At 45.9% G+C, this 19,323-nt stretch overlaps 1 protein-coding gene across 3 annotated transcripts in view; it reads right to left on the bottom strand.

Moving 5' to 3' along the window:
• Positions 1-3,095: 3,095 nt before the first annotated feature.
• Positions 3,096-19,323, bottom strand: part of AFAP1L1 (actin filament associated protein 1 like 1) — a 58,198-nt gene continuing 41,970 nt past the window's right edge. For 2 of the 3 annotated variants that reach the window (XM_059698858.1, XM_059698857.1), the window contains exons 12-19: positions 18,417-18,628; positions 17,407-17,552; positions 16,688-16,760; positions 13,825-13,936; positions 10,172-10,336; positions 8,303-8,481; positions 4,444-4,572; positions 3,096-4,225 (exon numbers count right to left, since the gene is read on the bottom strand). In XM_059698858.1, the coding sequence (XP_059554841.1) occupies positions 4,202-4,225; positions 4,444-4,572; positions 8,303-8,481; positions 10,172-10,336; positions 13,825-13,936; positions 16,688-16,760; positions 17,407-17,552; positions 18,417-18,628 (1,040 nt within the window). In that variant the 3' untranslated portion in view covers positions 3,096-4,201. Of the gene's footprint in view, positions 4,226-4,443; positions 4,573-8,302; positions 8,482-10,171; positions 10,432-13,824; positions 13,937-16,687; positions 16,761-17,406; positions 17,553-18,416; positions 18,629-19,323 lie in introns of those variants that run through there. The other variant, XR_009453096.1, reaches the window with a different exon arrangement.

Here is a 19,323-nt window from a genome sequence, read left to right as displayed (position 1 = left end):
AAGGTTAGGCATTGACAGATGGGTTTAATATACAGGATCCAGCCCGGCAGGTGTGGCTCAGTGGTGCGATTCCCGTCAGAGCACATGCCTGGGTTGTGTGGTCATTCCCCAGTGTGGGGCATGCAGGAGGCAGCTGATTAATGATTCGCCCTCTCCCTCTCTGAAATCAATAACAATATATGTTGAAAATAGAATAAAATATTGGGTCCTGACACCCCTCCTTCCTCCATCACTGTTCCCTGCTTTTCTTCCTCCAATCTTCTCACTCCCCCCGCCCCCCCCCCCACTAAAATGTGAGTTCCATTAGGGTAGAGATTTCTTTTTGGTCTATGAACAGTACCCTGATGTAGTTCAAAACTTTTTGAATGAGTCTTATTTTGATTGCAATGGGAACATGCTACAAAGCCTGTACATGTGTAAAGGAATCACTTTGCTGTAGGGAGGAGATTTCAGGATGTGAGAAACAGGTAGGGAGACAAGCTGTTGGAATAGTCCATGCAAGGGTTCTAGGGTCACCTCAACAAAGACATTATCTAAAATAGCTACTACTTTAGGTGTGTCCAGCACATTTTTGTTTCCATATTAGTATTTTATTTGCTTTGTTTTCTTTTTGCTTGTTCTCCTAATGAGTATGAGCTTCATGAAGCTGTTTTGTTCAGAGCTGTGATTTCTGACGTCTAGTACAATAGATGCTCAATAAATATTTGCTGACTGAATTGATGAAGTTTGATGGAATGAGTGGAGATAGGAAGAAGTGGATGTATTTTTGAGAGATTTAGTATGGAAAGCTGAAAGGATGTGACTGGTGGTTGGGGTTGAGGGCATATCCAGACTAGTTACTGGATAGTCCCTCAGGTTTTAAAAAAAGTATTTTTTAAAGGATGAGAAGTGTGCCTTCCTTATTTGAGTGCATGCACAAGAACATGGGTTACTTGTACCTATTTGGGCCAGATTTTCTCTGTTTGTGAATTCCATGAGGACAGACCTGGAGTCTTTTGCATGTTTATATTCTATCCAAGGCCCAACTCAGATGTGTAGAAGCTAACACCTTATGTTTTCTTTTGGCCTTAGGGGCAGAGCAACACGACTTAAAAAGGGATTATGATCCCCTTTTACATATAAGACAGTTGAGGCTCCGAGAGGTTGGTGAACCTGCCCACGGTCCCCCGCTAAGAACCCGACACTAGAAGTTTGATGGCCCAGCATCGGGGGGTGTGGAAAGGCTGGAGCTTCAAGTCCACCTCAGATCCAGAGCCTATACTTTGAAAAACAACCAAACAAAGCATTTAACAAGCAAGAACTGGCATCTATGATTTAGCCATTTTCTTTTTAAAAAAAATGTATTTTTATTGATTTCAGAGAGGAAGGGAGAGGGAGAGATAGATAGAAACATTAATGATGAGAGAATCATTGATAGGCTGCCTTCTGCATGTCTCCTACTGGGGATTGAGCCCGAAATCCGGGCACATGCCCTTGCAGGGAATCAAACCCGGGACCCTTCAGTCTGCAGGCCGACACTCTATTCACTGAGCCAACCCGGCTAGGGCTAGCCATTTTCTTTACACTTCTCTTAGTTGTTCAACTTAGGCCAAATGTGCTGCATACATTCATTCATCTATTTATTAAATGCGACTGTGCTTCTGAATGCTGCAATGCAAGGGGAGGGGGAGAAATGAATGAAATGGAGCCTTTCTCCGTTTGGAACTGAGAAGGCCTCTAGGGTCAGATCTTGCATTCACGTGCTACCTCCACTACTTCCTAACTGTGGGCTTTGGCCAATTATCTAACCTTTCTGGTTTCCATTTCCTGAACTGTGAAAACTTGGATAACAGTATCTATGTCACGGGCTTTTAGTGAAGACTAAAGGGATAAGTTAGAAAAGTGATTAATTAGCACCAGGACTGCCTACATAATTTAAAGCAGTGATCGCCAACCTTTCGGACCTCACGGACCACCAGTGGGTGACGCTGATTTAAAGGACAAAATATGTGGAACCTCTTGTTCTAAACTTATTAAGAGGGCAACAGCAGAGCAACCAACCGAGCACAGAACCCTGCTAAGCCTGACCGCACAGGTTGCATGCCTGTGAAGTTGGCTCTGGCTAACACAGTACCTGATGCATGGTAATGTTCAATAAATATTAATTAGCCCAGCTGGGTGTGGCTCTGTGGTTGAGCATTGGCCCAGGAACCAAGAGCTCACCAGTTCAATTCCCTGCCCAGGTTTCTATCCCCACTAGGGGGCGTGCAGGAGGCAGCCAATCAATGATTCTCTCCCATCATTGATGTTTCTATCTCACCCTCTCCCTCTCTGAAATCAATAAAAATATATTTAAATAAATAAATAAAAATTCTTTTCAAAATGTTAATTATTAATTTTTTAGGGTCCACCTCTCAGTCTTAAGATTTATTGGTGGAAAAAGACACGTAGTCTCAAAATAACTACATGGGAAACAATGACACAATTGGGTTGTCAGGTGACATTTCAGATTCACATTTTAAAAAGCATATTGACAATCCAGAGTATGTGAGTGCCTGCTATTGAAGATACTCAGGTGGAATCTGGATGAAAACTCAGTTACAGATTGTTGCCTTATAGCTTTTGGTGGTTGTAGTTAGCATGTAAAAGTCAATAATAAGAACCACTATTGACTAGATGTTTACTATTACTTGGACACTGTGTAAGATGCTTCCCATGTATTATCTCACTTAATTCCCCCAACAGTCTTGGGAGGGACGTACTATTGTTAACCTGGTTTTGATAGGCAAGGAAAACAAGAATGAGAGAGGTCAAGTGACTTTCCCAAAGTCACAGCTGGTAAGTAGCAGAGGCAGGGCTCAAACCCAGCCCTGTCTGGATACAGACAAGCTCTATAGGCCCTAAAACTTAGGCTCCATCACTGGCCAGCTGGGTGCTTTGGGCCAGGTTATTTTTCTTGCTCTGGTCTCCAGCTACCTCAGAGGGTGGAAACGTTTGGATGAGGCCTCGAGTACGTAAAGCCTTAGGCAGGGTCAAGTATGTGAAGCCTCTAGCAGAGTGTCCAGAGGTTATTATGGGATTTCCCTTCTCTCCCCTTGAGCTAACCTCTGAGCTCCTACAGCTCAATGGTTTTATCTTTATTGGAGGGAAATGTAGTTAAACTTATAAAATGCCCACAGTGTTGAGAAAGTCGTTAGTGGCACAGCAAGGAGACTGCCCAGGACTTGAGGTCCCTGCTCCTCTATAAAAATATCAAGTGCTTGTAAAAGGCACTCATGTGGCAGAAATGGGCCACTGTCCTCTTGGTTCTCCCTGACAGTTTTACTTGATGGCAGATACGGAAGAGCAGACAGGTGGGCCTCTTGAGTGCAAGATGAGGGTAAACATGTTAAGAGTGTCTCCTGCATTTCTAACCATAACTCCTGGAGCCAGAGCGTCATATAAAATAGGGAAAGGACTTGATTGACAGCAAATGACCCCACCCTACAAAGCTCAAAACTTCTTGTGGACATTGGCAATCCATGCTCCTGTCACTGAGCATTTACTCAGAGCTTAGCATAGGTCAGCAACTGAACCTCTCCTTGCCTGCTGCTTACTTAGATCTCTGATTTGAAACAACTCAAATCTGGAGTTCTGGTCACTGCATCTGCCTAAAGCAGATGAGGAATGATTGTAGAATTTGCGTGTTCTCTATAGCTTTTGTGCACCTTTATGCAGGCAGGGATAGTTTTATTGATTTTTCAGCCTATTTACCTTGCCCAAAGGCTGTCAATAATGCCCAACACAAATGTGATTGGATGATCAAGTCACCTCTCTCTATTGCATCACTGATACTTGAGCACTGCCTTCCTTTGCCCTAGGGACTGGGAATGGGATGCTGAGAGTGGGATGGAATGGCTTATTCACACGTGCTTTCATTTCTTCAGAAGGGAAGGCAAAGACATTTAACAAAACCTTTACAACTGGGCAGATGTCTGTCTCCCTCCACCCCCATTTCCCACCCTCTGTAAAGTTATATAGGGATGCCCTTCGTTTCCCTCTTCCCTTCTACTTCTTCCCTCCCTATACCCCTTTTGATCATGCAGACAATAAAGGCTGGTCTTTTGGGTGCCCCAGAGAGTGGGGGCTACTTTCAGTCTTCTGGTAGCTCCTTGTGAAAAAAGCATTTCCGCCTTAGATGGACAAGCTGATATTTCCTTTGGATAAAATTCTCATTCTCTTCCTAGGTCTTCTTCATTTCCCATTCCTGAAGTACAGAAAGACAAGACAGATCAGTTTGTTGACTAGTCTAGTGTGACTTGTAGGATAAACACATTTCATTGCACATCGATTGGTTGCCTTTTGCATGTACCCTGACTGGGGCTGGGGATCGAGCCTGCAACTGAAGTACCAGTATGTGCCCTTGACCAGAATCAAACCCACGACGACGCTCTTATCACTGAGGAAAACCATCTAGGGCTGTACCTTGGCTTTCTGCAGCACCCGTCCTTGGTTGGAGGTTACGATGGATGGGCTCCTCTTCCTCAGCTCAGAAACACAGTTGACAGGGAGAGGTTGCTCTGGAGGATTGTTCTGGGGTTTATTTGCAGTTTCCTGTTGATGACAAGAAATAATTACATAGGTGAAGTCTAGTGCTGTCTACCTCACCCAGCCTGCCCTCCAAAGGATGCATATAAAAGGCACTATACACATATACTAGCATCAAACAGGATGAGGGAGGAAGGCACTCAAAGGCCTTGGAATAAGCTAATGACAGCTGAAATGACTGAACCCTCACTATATACTAGGCATTGTGCGGATTAGTTTATTGAGCCTTTTCAAGCCTATGAAGTAGGTACTATTAGTCATCTTATTGTAAAGATAAGAAAAGTAGGAAGGTCAAGCCACTGCTCAAGGTCACATATCTGGGGAGTGGGAGAGCTAGGTTTCCTACCCTACTGTTCTTCCTTTCTCTTTCTCTCCTGTATTCCTTCTAATTTTCTACAGTACCCTGAAATTTTTCAGGTGATTGCTTAGTACCTTACTGGATGTAGTTCCTTACATGGGACATATTAACAGCTTAGCTTGCAGGGAATTTAGAGAAAACTATCTCTAAAGGTCATAGAAAGAGTCAAAAGTGGAGGGAAAATCTTTTTGGAATGTGAACATCAGGGCCTACTGGTGGGAGGAAGCAGCTGGGATGAGTTAACCACTTCTTATCTGTCCACCAGCCCTCTGTGACTGTGTCCCTGGCCTTTAAGCTCTTAATTTTTAAAAATCTTTATTGTTGAGATGATTACAGATGTCCCTCTTTTTCCCCCTCCATTGCCCCCCTCCACCCGGTCCCTGCCCCACCCCAGGCCTTCGTCACCCTATTGTCTGTGTCCATAGGTAATGCATATATGCATATAAGATCTTTGTTTAATCTCTTCCCACCCCTCACCCTCCTTCCCTCCGAGAATCATCAGTCTGTTCCATTTCCATGCCTCTGATTCTATTTTATTCACCGGTTTATTGTGTCCATTAGATTTCTTACTCATTTATTTTGATTTTTAGATTCAATTGTTGATAGGTATGCATTTGTTGCCATTTTGTTGTTTATATTTTTGTTCTTCTCCTCCCCCTCCCCCTCCCCCTCCCCCTCCCCCTCCCCCTCCCCCTCCTCCTTTTCTTTTCTTTTTAAAGAATACCCTTCCACATTTCATATAATACTGGTTTGGTTGTGATGAACTCCTTTAGCTTTTTCTTGTTTGTGAAGTTCTTTATGTGATCTTCAATTCTAAATGATAGTTTTGCTGGGTAGAGTAATCTTGGTTGTATATTATCCTTTATTTCAGTCAATGTATGGTTTATTTCTGACTGGTCCTTTTCCATTTTCTTTTGGAGGTTTCTAGAAGATTCTTGAGTAACCTTACGACTGTGGTTTTGAACTCAAACTGCAGTACTTTGCTTTCTTCCCTTTCTTTCATTTGTGACATGTTTCTTTGTCTCTGCATTTTGGCTGCTTCACTTTCTATGTATTGGGTAGAGCTACTATGTCTTCTTGAGTTGGTAGAGTGGCCTTGTGTAGTAGGTGTTCTATAGGGCCCAGTGGCTCAGCCTCCCCAGTCACCTGAGCTGGGAGCTCCAGGTGCACCTCTTTGTGGGCTGTGAGCACAGTCTTGTAGTTGAGACTTGATTGCTCTTAGTATCACTGGGAGGAACTGATCTCCAGGCCAATTGGCTGTGAGGACCAGCTGCAACCACAGTGAGAGAGTTGCTGTGCAGGAGACAACTCTATGGAGCAGGACTTGCTTCAGTGGGGCTTTGGTGCTCACTGAGTCTGCCCCTTGAGTGTGTTGCTTATGGATGTGTAGAGTTGTAATATGGTATGGTCTGACAGTGACCACTGGGTGCACTGGCTTTGGAGTCTCTAGGGAGGTGCAAAGTCAGCCACTGCCTGGGGCCACCCAGCAGGAGGTACAGAGAGATCTGCACATTCTTCCTCTTTGTATTGGGTTTGGAAGTGCCCAGACAAGGCCCAGCTGTGAAGCAGGTCAGGCTGGTGCTGTTGCTGGGTCTTGGGCCTTTTATTGATAGGTTTGGTGCTACCTAACCCAGCTCTAGCTTGTTTGAGAGAATTTAGCCTGAACAAGAACAGGCAACTCATATGCAAAACCTGCTGCACACAGATTGGGTGGGATTGTAAATTGGATGAGGCGGGGTCTTAGGGAATCACCAGGGCGGAGCAAACAGACATGGCGCCAGTCAGCCCTGGAATCTACTGGGGAGGTCCCAGCATAGGAACAGTGATCCTCTGCGAGCACCTCCATCTGGGGGAAAGCCGTCCCTGAGTTCCTGCCATGATGCCAGACAATCCACTTCCTCCTCATATGTGTCTGTGTTCCCCAGAGCCTCGCCCTGGTACTGGAGCTCAGAGGAAGCAGGACCTTGTAAGTTCATTTCCTGGTGCTGGCCTTTCAAGAGGAATAGCTGGGTCTCCAGCAGCCTCTGTGTTACTGAGCCCCAGTCTGCACTGGTTTTTACAGCCTGTATTTCTTACTGCCTGTAGGGACTTCTTTTCCCAGCTCTGGGACCCTGGGCTAGGGTTCTGGTGTGCGGTTGGGACCCCTGCTCCTCTGGGAAGACTCCACCGAGGTGATCTCCCTCCTGATTAAAAAAGCAGCACACGCAGGTGCCCGACCAGCCCGTTCCGTGCCTCTGCACCTCTTACGAGTCTCAGTGTGCTTTCTTCTTCTCTAGTTGTAGGGCTTCCATTCAGCCAGCTTTCCAGCAATTCTGGATGATGGTGGTCCAGTATTTTAGTTGCAATTTTGATGTGGTTGTGGAGGCGGTGAGTACAGGCGTCTACCTCTGCCGTCATCTTCTGGAAATCCTCCTAAGCTCTTAATTTTTAAGTAAGGTTGGAAATGCCCCATGGAGAGGAAAAGTAGGGTGGGAGAAACAGCCCTAACTTCCTAGTCATAGGGTGTGGTCTGACCAGGCAGCTGTTATCTTGGACAATAATAAGATGAAAGTTCTCAATGATAACTTGCACTTATCAGACAAATTACTTCATTTCTCTGAGTCTTAATTTCCTTGTCTGAAAGCAAGTAGAACATTTATTCATTTGAAACATTTATTGCACTCCTACTATTTTTCAGACTATGTAAAGGGGTAAGGCTATTATGATAAAAAAAATACAGTTCAATTCTTTTTATTTTATTTTTAATATTTTTTTAAAATTGACTTCAGATTGGAAGGGAGAGATAGAAACATCAATGATGAGAGAGAATCATTGATTGGCTGCCTCCTGCATGCCCCTACTGGGGCTTGAGCCTGTAACCCAAGCATGCGCCTGACCTGGAATGGAACTGTGACCTGGTTCATAGGTCGATGCCCAATCACTGAGCCACGCCAGCTGGGCCATACAGTTCAATTCTTAATAAAAATCCCAGTTTCCTTGTCTGTCAAATGGGGTGAATACGCATAGTACTATCTCATAGGACTGCTGTGAAGACTACGTGAGATAATACAGGTTAAGATGGTGTGGTAATTGGTTAAAACAAGTTTGTTATTCCTATTCAACGTATGGTAGTTATTATCAGTAACCTTAAGGCCACTTCTAAGACTGCATTCAGGATACAAAGTCAAATAAATGGCAGTGCGTCAGTGGAGAGAACACAGGCCAGAGAACTTGCTGCGAGAGTTCCCTTCCTAGCTGTGCCACCAATGGCTGGTCCCTTAGGGCCTCCTTTGTTATCTGTAAGTGAGCATAACTCCTAGCCCCAAAGGATGAGCAAGATCTGTAGCATGTGAGGGCATTAGGAGCAGCTACCCCTGGTGTAGTAGGGAGTGGACTCACCGCACTCTTGTTCTTGCTGCCTATGGAGAGTCCCAGGGCTGGGCCCCCTGCCAGAGACCTCTGTAAGCGCTCCTTCACAGCCACCAGCTTCAGTTCCAGGTCGATCCGGTGCTCTTCCTTCGCCCGACACTGAGCTTCCAGTGTGGCCACGGCCTCCTGAAGAACCTTTAACTTTGCTCCTGTTTCCAAAGACATTGATGAGAAACAGCTGAGCCTGGCCTGAAGCATCAAGCAGTTTGGCAGGGCCTCAGGCCCAAGTCTGCCCCTCCAGAGACCTTTCCTATCCTCAGTCCTGGTTAAGAGGTGGACTTGGGGCCTGGGGTAGTGTGATTTTTACCTTCCTAATACCCATTTCCCCATCTTCTAGATACAGAACCCGGCTTTTCCCCCTGGGAAACCACATTTCCTCCATTATTATTTACTAGAGGCCCAGTGCACAAAATTCGTGCACTTGGGGGGTCCCTCAGCCTGGCCTATGCCCTCTCACAGTCCGGGACACCTCGGGGGATGTTCGCCTGCCGGGACTGAGCCGAAGCTGGCAGTCAGACATCCCTCTCACAGTCTGGGGCTCTCGCACTCCAGGACCCCTCGCTCCTTACTGCCTGCCTGTAGCGGAGGTGGCGTGAGAGGCCATGAGCCCGGCTTCTGGCTGAGTGGCGCTCCCCCTATGGGAGCACACTGACCATCGGGGGCAGCTCCTGCGTTGAGCATCTGCCCCCTGGTGGTCAGTACACGTCATACAGACCCGTTGTTCCACCGTTCGGTCTATTTTCATATTAAGGTTTTATTATATAGGATAGTTTGGATGGGTGTTACTCAATCCTAGTTCAAGGGGTTGGCACATAACTTAATCCTGGCCCATAATCCTATCTCAATCAGGGTCACAGTGATTGGCTTAGGGATCAAAGTTGGTCAGAGTGAAGTGTTTGTGGGGGCCACTAGGAAGAGAAGTTTTCTCTGCTGGGGTGGCTGAGAGGATTAGGTGAGGGCTGGAGAGAATGAAACCAATGTAGAGGAAGGCCAAAGCAAGAGTTGGAGAAATGTACTTCCTGGTGACATCATTTAAGTCCTTTGACCTTGATATACCTGATTGTTCAGTTTTCCAAGTGCATTTTTCTTTTTTTCATTACTACGCCAGTTTAACTTTGGTTTCTGTTCCTTGTAACCAAGAGTCATAGAGCTTTACATTAACCAGGGGTTCCTACTAGGATTTTGCTGCTTATTCAGTTTAACCCAACATATCTATATTAGAGCCTTCTTGGTACGAAGAGCTATCTATGTTGGGCCTTACTATGTTTAAAAATTAGTCCATGTTTGCCCTGAGGGAGGCTGCACTGGAGGGTTTTCTAGTAATGGTGGGTTCTTTTCATTCATTCAGTTGTTCATCCAGTAAATACATATTGCATGCTCGCTATGTACTAGGTGCTGTCCATCATCCCCAGCACCTGGACCTATGCTCAAATAGCCATGCTCAGCACCCCTCTGTGAATGAATGAGTTAATGTGAGGTTCAAAATGATCTTTTATTTCTCTAATTCTAAGGGACACGCTGTTTGTCACATTTTAACGTTTCTAAAATCAGACTGCATCTTACATTAAGTGTACACATTTTTGTGATGCTTTTTTATCCCTTTACCCCTAAAGCAGTTATCAAATAGGTGGCCTTCCATTAGTCAGGAGGATGATGATGATGGTGGTGGTGGTGACGACGGCGGTGGTGGTGGCGGCGGCGGTAGTGGTGGTAGTGATGATGATGATGAAAAGGAGGAAGGAGGGAGAAGCTCACCTGTCTTGGGTAAGAAACCAGGTGATCTGTTCTAGGGAAAGGCCAAGCCCTCCAAGAGCGCTCAGGACCACACCATGTAGGTACCTGGATCGTTCCGAATGGCATCCTTTAGCGCCCTCTTTTCTTGCCGCAGTGCCATCAGCTCTGTCCGGATTGTCTCTTTTTCTTTCTCCAGCTTCTCTTTTTCTACCAGGTACCTCCGGGCATCCTCCTCAGCTCGGTTCTTACCGTACTTGTATTGATTGGCACCTGCAGAGTTAGGAGGCAGGAAAAGGGCCTCAGTTCTGACCTCTGAGAGGGCATTTGGGTGGTGTTAGCGTCTCTTTCAGCCTCCACTTCTCCATCTATAAAAATGGGGACATTTAGAGCGATAACCCTCGGTATAATTAACGTGGCTGCTCTAAGGAAGCAAGGAGCAAAAGGGAGGTAGTAGAGCTCAGGGGCGAGGAGTAAGGGCTTTGGAACCAGACAAAGGTTTGCGTTCTCTTTTGCCCTTTATTGATTGTGTGACATCAGGCAAAAGAGAATAGTGATGTTTTTGTGTCTTTCTCTCAGCTATAGTTTCCTCATTTGTAAATGTGGATATTGATCAAATTTATCTCTTAGCATTGTGGTAGGTTTAAAATGAGATAATTCATGAAAAGTACTTAGTGTAGTACCTGTCAAATAATAAGTGCTTAGTAAAGGTTAAATAATAATAATAATAATAATAATAATAATAATAATGTAAAACAAATTTTGTGATGTATAACACACTTTGGTTTTAAAAGGGCATATTTTATAGTCAACTCTCAGGTATGTGTAAGACAAGGAGGCTGGTAGATATAACTCTGATCCATAGAGAATCAAGATCTTGGGCTAAAGTCAGGCATTGCCCATTTTATTACTAGGAAATGGGTGGGGGTAGAGAGGGATCTAGTAGTCTACTAGGGCTCTACACTATGATGATGGACAAAAACAACAAATAGCTCGGTTGCATGGCTCAGTGGTTGAGTGTTGACCTATGAACTGGGAGATCACAGTTTCATTCCCTGTCAGGGCACATGCTGAGTTTGCGGGCTAGATCCCCAATAGGGGGCGTGCAGAAGGCAGCCAATCAATGATTCTTTCATCATTGATGTTTCTATCTCTCTCTCCCTCTCCCTTCCTCTCTGAAATAAATTAAAAAATATAAAAACAAATAAATATAGCCAAAATTTATTGAGTATTTACTTAGTACTGGGCCACTTACATGCATTTCCATTTCCTTCTCATAAAAGCTGACTATTGCCCTAACCGGTTTGGCTCAGTGGATGGAGCGTCAGCCTGCGGACTGAAAGGTCCCAGGTTCGATTCTGGTCAAGGGCATGTACCTTGGTTGCGGGCACATCCCCACTAGGAGGTATGCAGGAGGCAGCTGGTCGATGTTCCTCTCTTATCGATGTTTCTAACTCTCTATCCCTCTCCCTTCCTCTGTGAAAAATCAATAAAATATATTTAAAAAACAAACAAACAAACAAAACCCCCCCAACTGACTATTATTAGCTCTATTTCATTGTTGAGGAAACAGGCACAGAGAGGTTAGATCTTACTGTTAATGATGGCAGAACCTAGGTTTGAACCCATGTACATCTAACTCCAGGGTCCATGCCAGGTAATACTGCTCTAGCTGGGGCAAGGCCATAGTCAAACCTCTCAGGGAAATTTTATCTACTAGTATGTTGTTGCTACAGTCAGCCACACAAGGTCCTTTGTAAGTTGATGGGGTGTGGAGTGATTCCCATGATTTACTGATAATTGTGTGGGTCTTGTCTGTCCAGTTCTTGTAGAGATTGCAGTGATTGCCCAATGACTCATGCAAAAAAATCAGTTCCTGCCACAACTACCCTGCAAGTCAAACCAGATCATAAATAAAGCATGGAGGGCAGAGAAGGGGACCCCTACTCCCTCCAACTTTCCAGATAGACAATGGCATATCAGGGGAGCTGGCTCCCAGACGTTTGAATTTTATAGACTGGTAAAATCAAGAAAATGGGTAGACCAACAAAGGGTTGTTGACATAACAGAAAAGGCCCTTAAAAATCCCAACTACCATCTAATTATTCCAAACATTTTATGAAATAAATAATATTGTAACACCCCCAGAGTTGGGGGAACACAAATGCAGAATAAAGTAGTCATTGACATGGAATAGATTTAGATTTATGGAAAACGTCCCACACTGTGCTTATTTTTATCATTTCAATTGCAGAAGAGGGAAATCTTCCTTAGGGTCTGAACCAGTGAGTGGACTCACTCTTGGGAGTCCTGCCCTAGTCTGCCTTACTATGTTGACTCCAGGGAGAATAGCTTATCTCACGCCCAACTCTGTAATCCTTGAGTCACTCAAATGGTGGTGAAGAAGCAAACTAGATTGTTGCAAGGAGCTATAATTCTGTGGGCCTCCTAGTAGTGGTGATAAAGTATTTGCCTCAGAACTGCCCAAGTATCTTCCAGAAAAATCCGGGTTTCCATAGAGGAGGGGAAAATAAGGAATGTTTAACGTCCAAGTTACTAGTATAACTAATGCACTAATGTAGTGTGTATCAGTGCTTCTTTCCTTTTTATTGCTGAATAGTATTCCAGGTGATTTTTTTAAAAAAATTAAATATATTTTTATTGATTTCAGAGAGGGAGAGGGAGCGAGAGATAGAAACATCAATGATGAGAGAGGATCATTGATTGACTGCCTTCTGCATGCCCCTACTGGGGACTGAGTCTGCAACCCAGGCATGTGCCCTGACCAAGAATTGAACCCAGTGACCTCCTGGTTCCTGGGTCGATGCTCAACCACTGAGCCACACCCAGCTGGGCGCAGGTGATCTTAAGAGGAAAGCCTCAGCCCTGACCGGTTTGGCTCAGTGGGTAGAGCGTCGGCCTGTGGACTGAAGGGTCCCAGGTTCAATTCCAGTCAAGGGCATGTACCTTGGTTGCGGGCATATCCCCAGTAGGAGGTGTGCAGGAGGCAGCTGACCAATGTTTCTCTCTCATCGATGTTTCTAACTCTCTATCCCTCTCCCTTTCTCTCCGTAAAAAATCAATAATATATATATATATATATATTTTTTTTTTTTTTTAAAGAGGAAAGCCTCTGTTGTTTCTGATACGTCAGCTGCTAATCTTATTGGGGATCCTTTGTAAGTGACAAATAGATTTCTCTTCTACTTTCAAGGTTTTCTCCTTTTGGCTTTAGCATTCTGACCATGATGTGTCCTTTGTGGATCTCTTTGCTTTTATTTGACTTGGACTTCACTGGTACCCTGGATATATCAGTAATGTTTTTCAATAAACTTGGCAAGTTTTCAGCCATTATTTCTTTTAATGTGTGTGTGTGTGTGTATATACACACTTTCTCTCCTCTCTTTTTAGTACTTTGTTTATGCGTATATAGATTTCATATAAAGTCTAGATTTCTGGTCTCTCTTGAATAATTGGCACCGCTGTGTGGGGGCTATTGGCTGGAGCTTAGCGGCCACTCCTGCGCACTCCAGTTTCCTACAGTCTCTCCGACCCGACTCCTTGTTGTTTCTCCTCTGAGGCCACATGCAAGCTGCCCTTCATCACTGTACTTACGATGTGGTTTTTCTTATGGTAGAGTATTTTCTTACACCTCAATTCACTCACTTATTTACCTGCCTGATCCCTGGAGGAAAATGATTTTGAGACTCCCTCCACTCATGGGCTGCTCCTCCCCCTTTCCCCTCCCCCACAGAACTCACTGGAGGCATGGCGCTTGACTTTGACCTGCGGATCCACTCGATGGGACTTCTCACTGCAGGAGGAGGCGTGGCGTTTCACGTGGGCACCAGGGGGACGTTCAGGCTCCTCATCCTGGGAGGGAGATGGAGGAAGAAGATGAAGTGCAGGTAGGCCCAGAGTCGTCAAGATGGGTGTATTCTGGTCCGTGCTCGGTGGGTGAGTGCCATGGGAACTCTGAGACCTTGGCTTTACATTTTTAAACTTGTGCGGCACTCAACAGTTTATAAACCACCTTCACTCGCAGTATATGGTTGGATCCTCCTACCATTCTGTGGGGTGGGGGCAGCAGGAGATAGCCCTAAATTGGAATATGTGCAGAGAGGAAAACTAAGTCTGAAAAGATTTATTTGGTTTATCACAGATATTTTTGATTTATCATAGATATTTGTGACATATTTGATTTATCATAGATATTTTGTCCTCTTCTTATTTCAAAGTATCGTTAAGGTTTTCTGAATTGTTAAAAAAAAAAGTCATGGATGACATCCACCAATGATAGAAGTTACATAGATTGACTATACATTTGTGCATGAAGAGTATTAAGAACACTCAGAATCTGTCAAAGCTCAGGAACCACGAGTGGAATATGATGATAATCTATAATAATAAAAGCGTAATATGCTAATTAGACCGGACGTCCTTCTGGATGTCCTTCTGGGATGAAGCCGGGGCTGCAGCTGTGGGATCGAGTGAGCCGCGGCTGCGAAGGCCTACTCTTGCACGAATTTCATGCATTGGGCCTCTAGTGTAATATAACAGCGATTTCAGTAACCACAGTGCGGTTTACTTTTCTGGGTAAGAACTTCCTGTCCAGGTCCTGTGCTAAGTTCTTTCCTTAAAATATTTCAGTTAGCTCTTGCAGTCGTCCAGACAGCTAGGTTTCATCTTATCCGTGTGAAGCCCAGAAGCGAAGCCCAAGGTAACTCAGACTGAGCCCTGAGTCCAGAGTTTGCCCCTTTCAGTATTCAGCTCTTGCTCCTAAACTCTGCAACTGAGAGAGATCTCAAGCTGCACCCATTGCTTCATCTGCGTCAGAAAGACCCTGCAGAGGGAGTCCTAGAGGCGTGACCTCAGAGCGTGACCTAGCACTGCCCAAGGAGGGGTCCCGATGCGTCTGCTTTCCTTGGCAGCTTGGTTCCCCCTCTCCCCTCGCTGTGGGGCCTGACCCATCACCAGCATCTGACGGAATGTAGGTTTCTGGCTCTCGATGGAGGCTGCTCCACAGCAGGAGCAGTCTGGGTTGGTGATGGCCACAGAGGCCTCACTGTAATTAGTGAGCTGATATCTCCTCGGTTTCGTGAGCGAGACAGGAGACTTGGTCCTGGGAGCTGGAACCCAGACTGTGGATGCCACCAGGTGAAGGCCTACAGGTGTGGCCACCCAGTTATTGCCTCTGCCTCCAGACACCACTGAATCAGCAGCCTTAGCTCACAGAGTGTTAAAGGGCGGAGAGCCCAACACCTGGCTCAAACTGGAATCGTGCTTTCCAGTGTCCAGAGCCCTTCCTCGTCTTGATCCGGGAGCTTTTCACTGTACCACCCAGCCTCCTTTCCAGGGATTCCTCATCCTGCACCTCATCCCGCCCCTTCCAGCTGCTGGTTAAATGAAAAAAATCTCTCTGAGGCAAAGGAGAAAAGGAGTACCATCATGTGCTGCGTGATGATGTTTCTGACGAAGCATATACAATGGTGGTCCCATAAGATGATAATGGAGCTGAAAAATTACTGTTGCCCAGTGACATCATAGCCGTCCTAACATTGTAATGCATTGCTCAGTGTCTGTGGTGATGCTGGTATAAAGAAACCTCCTGTGCTGCCAGTCTTGTAAAAGTATAGCACAGCCCTAGCTGGTTTGGCTCAGTGGATAGAGCAGTCGGCCTGTGGACCAAAGGGTCCTGGGTTCAAGTTCAGGCAAGGGCACCTACCTTGGTTGTAGGCACCTCCTCAGGGCACATGCAGAAGGCAACCAATCAATGCGTTTCTTTCACATCGATGTTTCTCTCTATCTTTCCCTCTCTCTTCCACTCTCTCTAAAGCAGTGGTTCTCAACCTTCCTAATGCCGCAACCCCTCATGTTGTGGTGACCCCCAATTTCATTGTTACAAATTGAACATAATCAAAGCATAGTGATTAATCACAAAAACAATATGTAATTATATATGTGTTTTCTGATGGTCTTAGGCAACCCCTGTGAACGGGTCGTTCGACCCCCAAAGGGGTCGCGACCCACAGGTTGAGAACCGCTGCTCTAAAGGATCAATGGAAAAATATCCTTGGGTGAGGATTAACCAAAAAAACACACAAAGTATAGCATGTACAGTTATGTACAGTACATAGTACTTGATGACAACAAATAACTATGGCACTTGTTTATGTATTTACTATACTTTAAAAAAATTTATTATACTTTTAAATGTTCTTTTAGGGTGTACTCTTCCTACTTATAAAAAAGTGTGCTGTAAAATGGTATACCGTGTTACACCTGCAGCAAGCAGCCTCATACCTCTTGTGTTTGCTGTCTCTTGATTGCATCATTTTCTCTTGTGCTTCACTGATTTCATGTTGTTTTGTACAGTAACATGCTGTACAGACTTGTAGCCTGGGAATAGTAGGCTACACCATGTAGCCTAGTGTGTAGCTGGACCGTCTAGGTTTGTGGTAAGTTCTCTCTCTGATGTTCGCACAAGGTCGAAATTGCCTAAGGACGCGTTTCTCAGGATGTATCCCTGACACTAAGCGGCGCACGACTGCAGTGAGGGAAAGAGAGAGGGAGAGCTAAGAAGTGGCCTTTGCCATGTTGCCGGGCAGCCCCCAGGGATCGTACCTGCGTCTTTTCGTAAGGGACATCGTCGTAGACACGGGGCTCAGGCCACTGATCCTGGCAGGATCTCGCATATCTAGGAGATACAAGGTCTGATGGTGACGGCACTCGGCAGCTTCCAGTGCTTTCCCGTCCCCTCTCTCATTTGATTCTGGCAGCAGCTCATAGTGGGTACTGGAAGGATAGTGATACAACCATCCCAGGCTGCACTGGGCCATTGCTGTGTTCAGGGCTTTCTAGGCAGAGACCCACGTGCTTCTCATAACCCAGGAAACAAGTAATGCATCGCCTCCATTATATAAGCGAGAAAACAGAGGGCCCAGACCGGCAAGGAACCAGCCGAGCTGATGACTGTGATAGAGCTGAGATGCGAGCCTAGCTCTTCTCGCACCGAACTCCACGTAGCAGCCCCGTGCCTGCCCAGAGGCTTGAGGGTGTGAGAGCCTAAGGCTCCAGCCTGCGAGCAGAGCCCATGTCACTATAGAAAAGGACGTCTCCACTTTTGCTCACTCCATCCAAGGCTCCCCCGACCCCGGGCCGCCTCCTCTAGCCCGCTCACTCCTGCTGCTGGAAGAGGAACGCACCCACTCTGACTTCCCAAGGGAACAGAGCCCTCCTCAGCCCTCCCGCCCAGTGCCCAGGGCTGGACTCCAAGCCTCTGAGAGGGAGCCGAGACGGGAAAGGTCCTGGGCGGCTGTGGGCTGTGGGGTGCCGGCTCTTACAGGAAGGAGTTGCGCCCGGCGCTGACGATGCTGGTCAAGGTCTCCACGTCCACGTAGTCGTAGTGCAGGGCCTCGGGGGTGACTTTGGAGCCCATCTCCACCAGCAGCAGCCCCAGCCAGCGGCCCATGTCCTCTGAGCAGCTTGCCTGAAGGAGAGGAGGCAAAGCTGAGTTCACTTTGGCTGCTGCTCACGTCACTCAACCCCATATTTATACAGTACCTGTTATGTACCCAAAACTTGGGGATCCAAGAAGAACAAGGTTAGAACACATCCAGGAACCCAAATAGCCCCCCGCCCCCCCTCAGTTCAGGTCTCTGCTCATTATCCTCAGAGCTCTCCTGACCATTTAGATATGAGAACGTTTGAGTCTTCCTGAATCTTCTTAAAAAATACTTACTTTTCACTAGAGGAAGCGATTTCTTACATAACCCAATTATATTATTTCTTGTATCATAATCGCCAATTATTTACAGGAAGATCGGCAAGAAATTGCTGGTCAACTAAATGCATACTTATGTTAGTTTTCATTGAAAAAGCATTATTATAAAATCAACGTAGCCCGTACATGCTACATTTGAATGAAGAAAGAACGCTTTTTGCCAGAGAGCTCTGTGTATAATTTAAGAGGAATAAGAGACCCATCTTAAACTATCAAAAATAAAAGTGAGCTACCGAAGTAATATTTCTTGAACTTAAGAACTGAGAGAGGCAGTGGGCACTGGGCAAAGAAAACAAGACCAAGGGGCTGGTTTTAGTTCTAGGATGAGACCAAGAGGCCACTGACCCTCGGTGGAGCCTTGGACAAAGCACTTGGCTGCCCTGGCCTCAGTTTCCTTATCTGTAACGCGAGGGGGTGGTTGTTAACATCTTCCTCCAGGGTTAACATTTTAAAATCTAAATAGCCAAAAGGTTGACACAAAGAAGAGAGGCCCCAAGACAAAAAGCCAGCACCCAGGCCATCGCTCCCTTTACTCCCACCACCGGGGGCCTCTGGACTCTCTTCTCTCACCTCCAGGATGGCCACCTCCTGCCGGTTGCGCAGGATCCTGAAGGCAAATGGGTGTCTGGGCCCAAAGCCCGGGGCCACCTCACAGCCCCCGAGGGCAATGGCATTCACGTGGGTCCGGAGGTCTGCGCGGTCCTTGTGGAAATACAGAGTGTTGCACTTCAGGCGGCACCAGCGTTCCTTCCAGCCGTGGTTCACCATCACGTTCAGGTAGCCTGGGAGGGGAGAGCGCAGTGTGACCTCCCGACAGCCCAGCCTTGCGGAAACCCAAGGTGGAGGGTGCCCCAGGGCCACAGCGCCTGGACAGCCCTTGTACTCTAGCTGGAAGAAGGCTTTCCAATCAGCTTTCTCCTGGCCTGTGATCTTGGGCATCCTCTTCCCTTTCTGAGTTTCAGTTTCCTGTCTGCGAAATGGGGACTGCTAATCATATCTGCACTTCTCCGCACAGCCTTTGGACCACCCCAAGCTTGACGAAAAGGGCAGGGACTGCTATATACAATGAACAAGAGACACAACTCTCTTTCTTGCCTTTCCTCTCCCTAAAATAATGGATCATGCTGACCCCTGGTGGCAGCATGTGGGAGTAAAAGCATCTAATCAAGATAAAGAATTATAAAATGAGGGCGGTACAGTCCTGTGACCCATGGGTTTAGAAATCCCTCTGCTTACAAAATATTTCTGTATAGCCAGGCGCCTTTATACTATTCTTCCAGGGTTAGAGCATTATTGTATATATAAAATATATGATTTTTCTATTGAATTCCAGCACATGGAACACTGCATGTAAATGAGCAGAATAATACGCTTTCCCTCTCAAACCACTTTTAACTCACATTGAATGCATTTATAATGAAAAGTACCTAAATATTTTTTATACACCTCGTATGTTATATGCTGGGAGATAAGATAC

This window comes from Myotis daubentonii, chromosome 5 (genome assembly GCF_963259705.1).
Source record: "Myotis daubentonii chromosome 5, mMyoDau2.1, whole genome shotgun sequence".
Taxonomy (NCBI): Eukaryota; Metazoa; Chordata; class Mammalia; order Chiroptera; family Vespertilionidae; genus Myotis; species Myotis daubentonii.
This window is presented reverse-complemented; position numbering and strand designations above follow the sequence as displayed.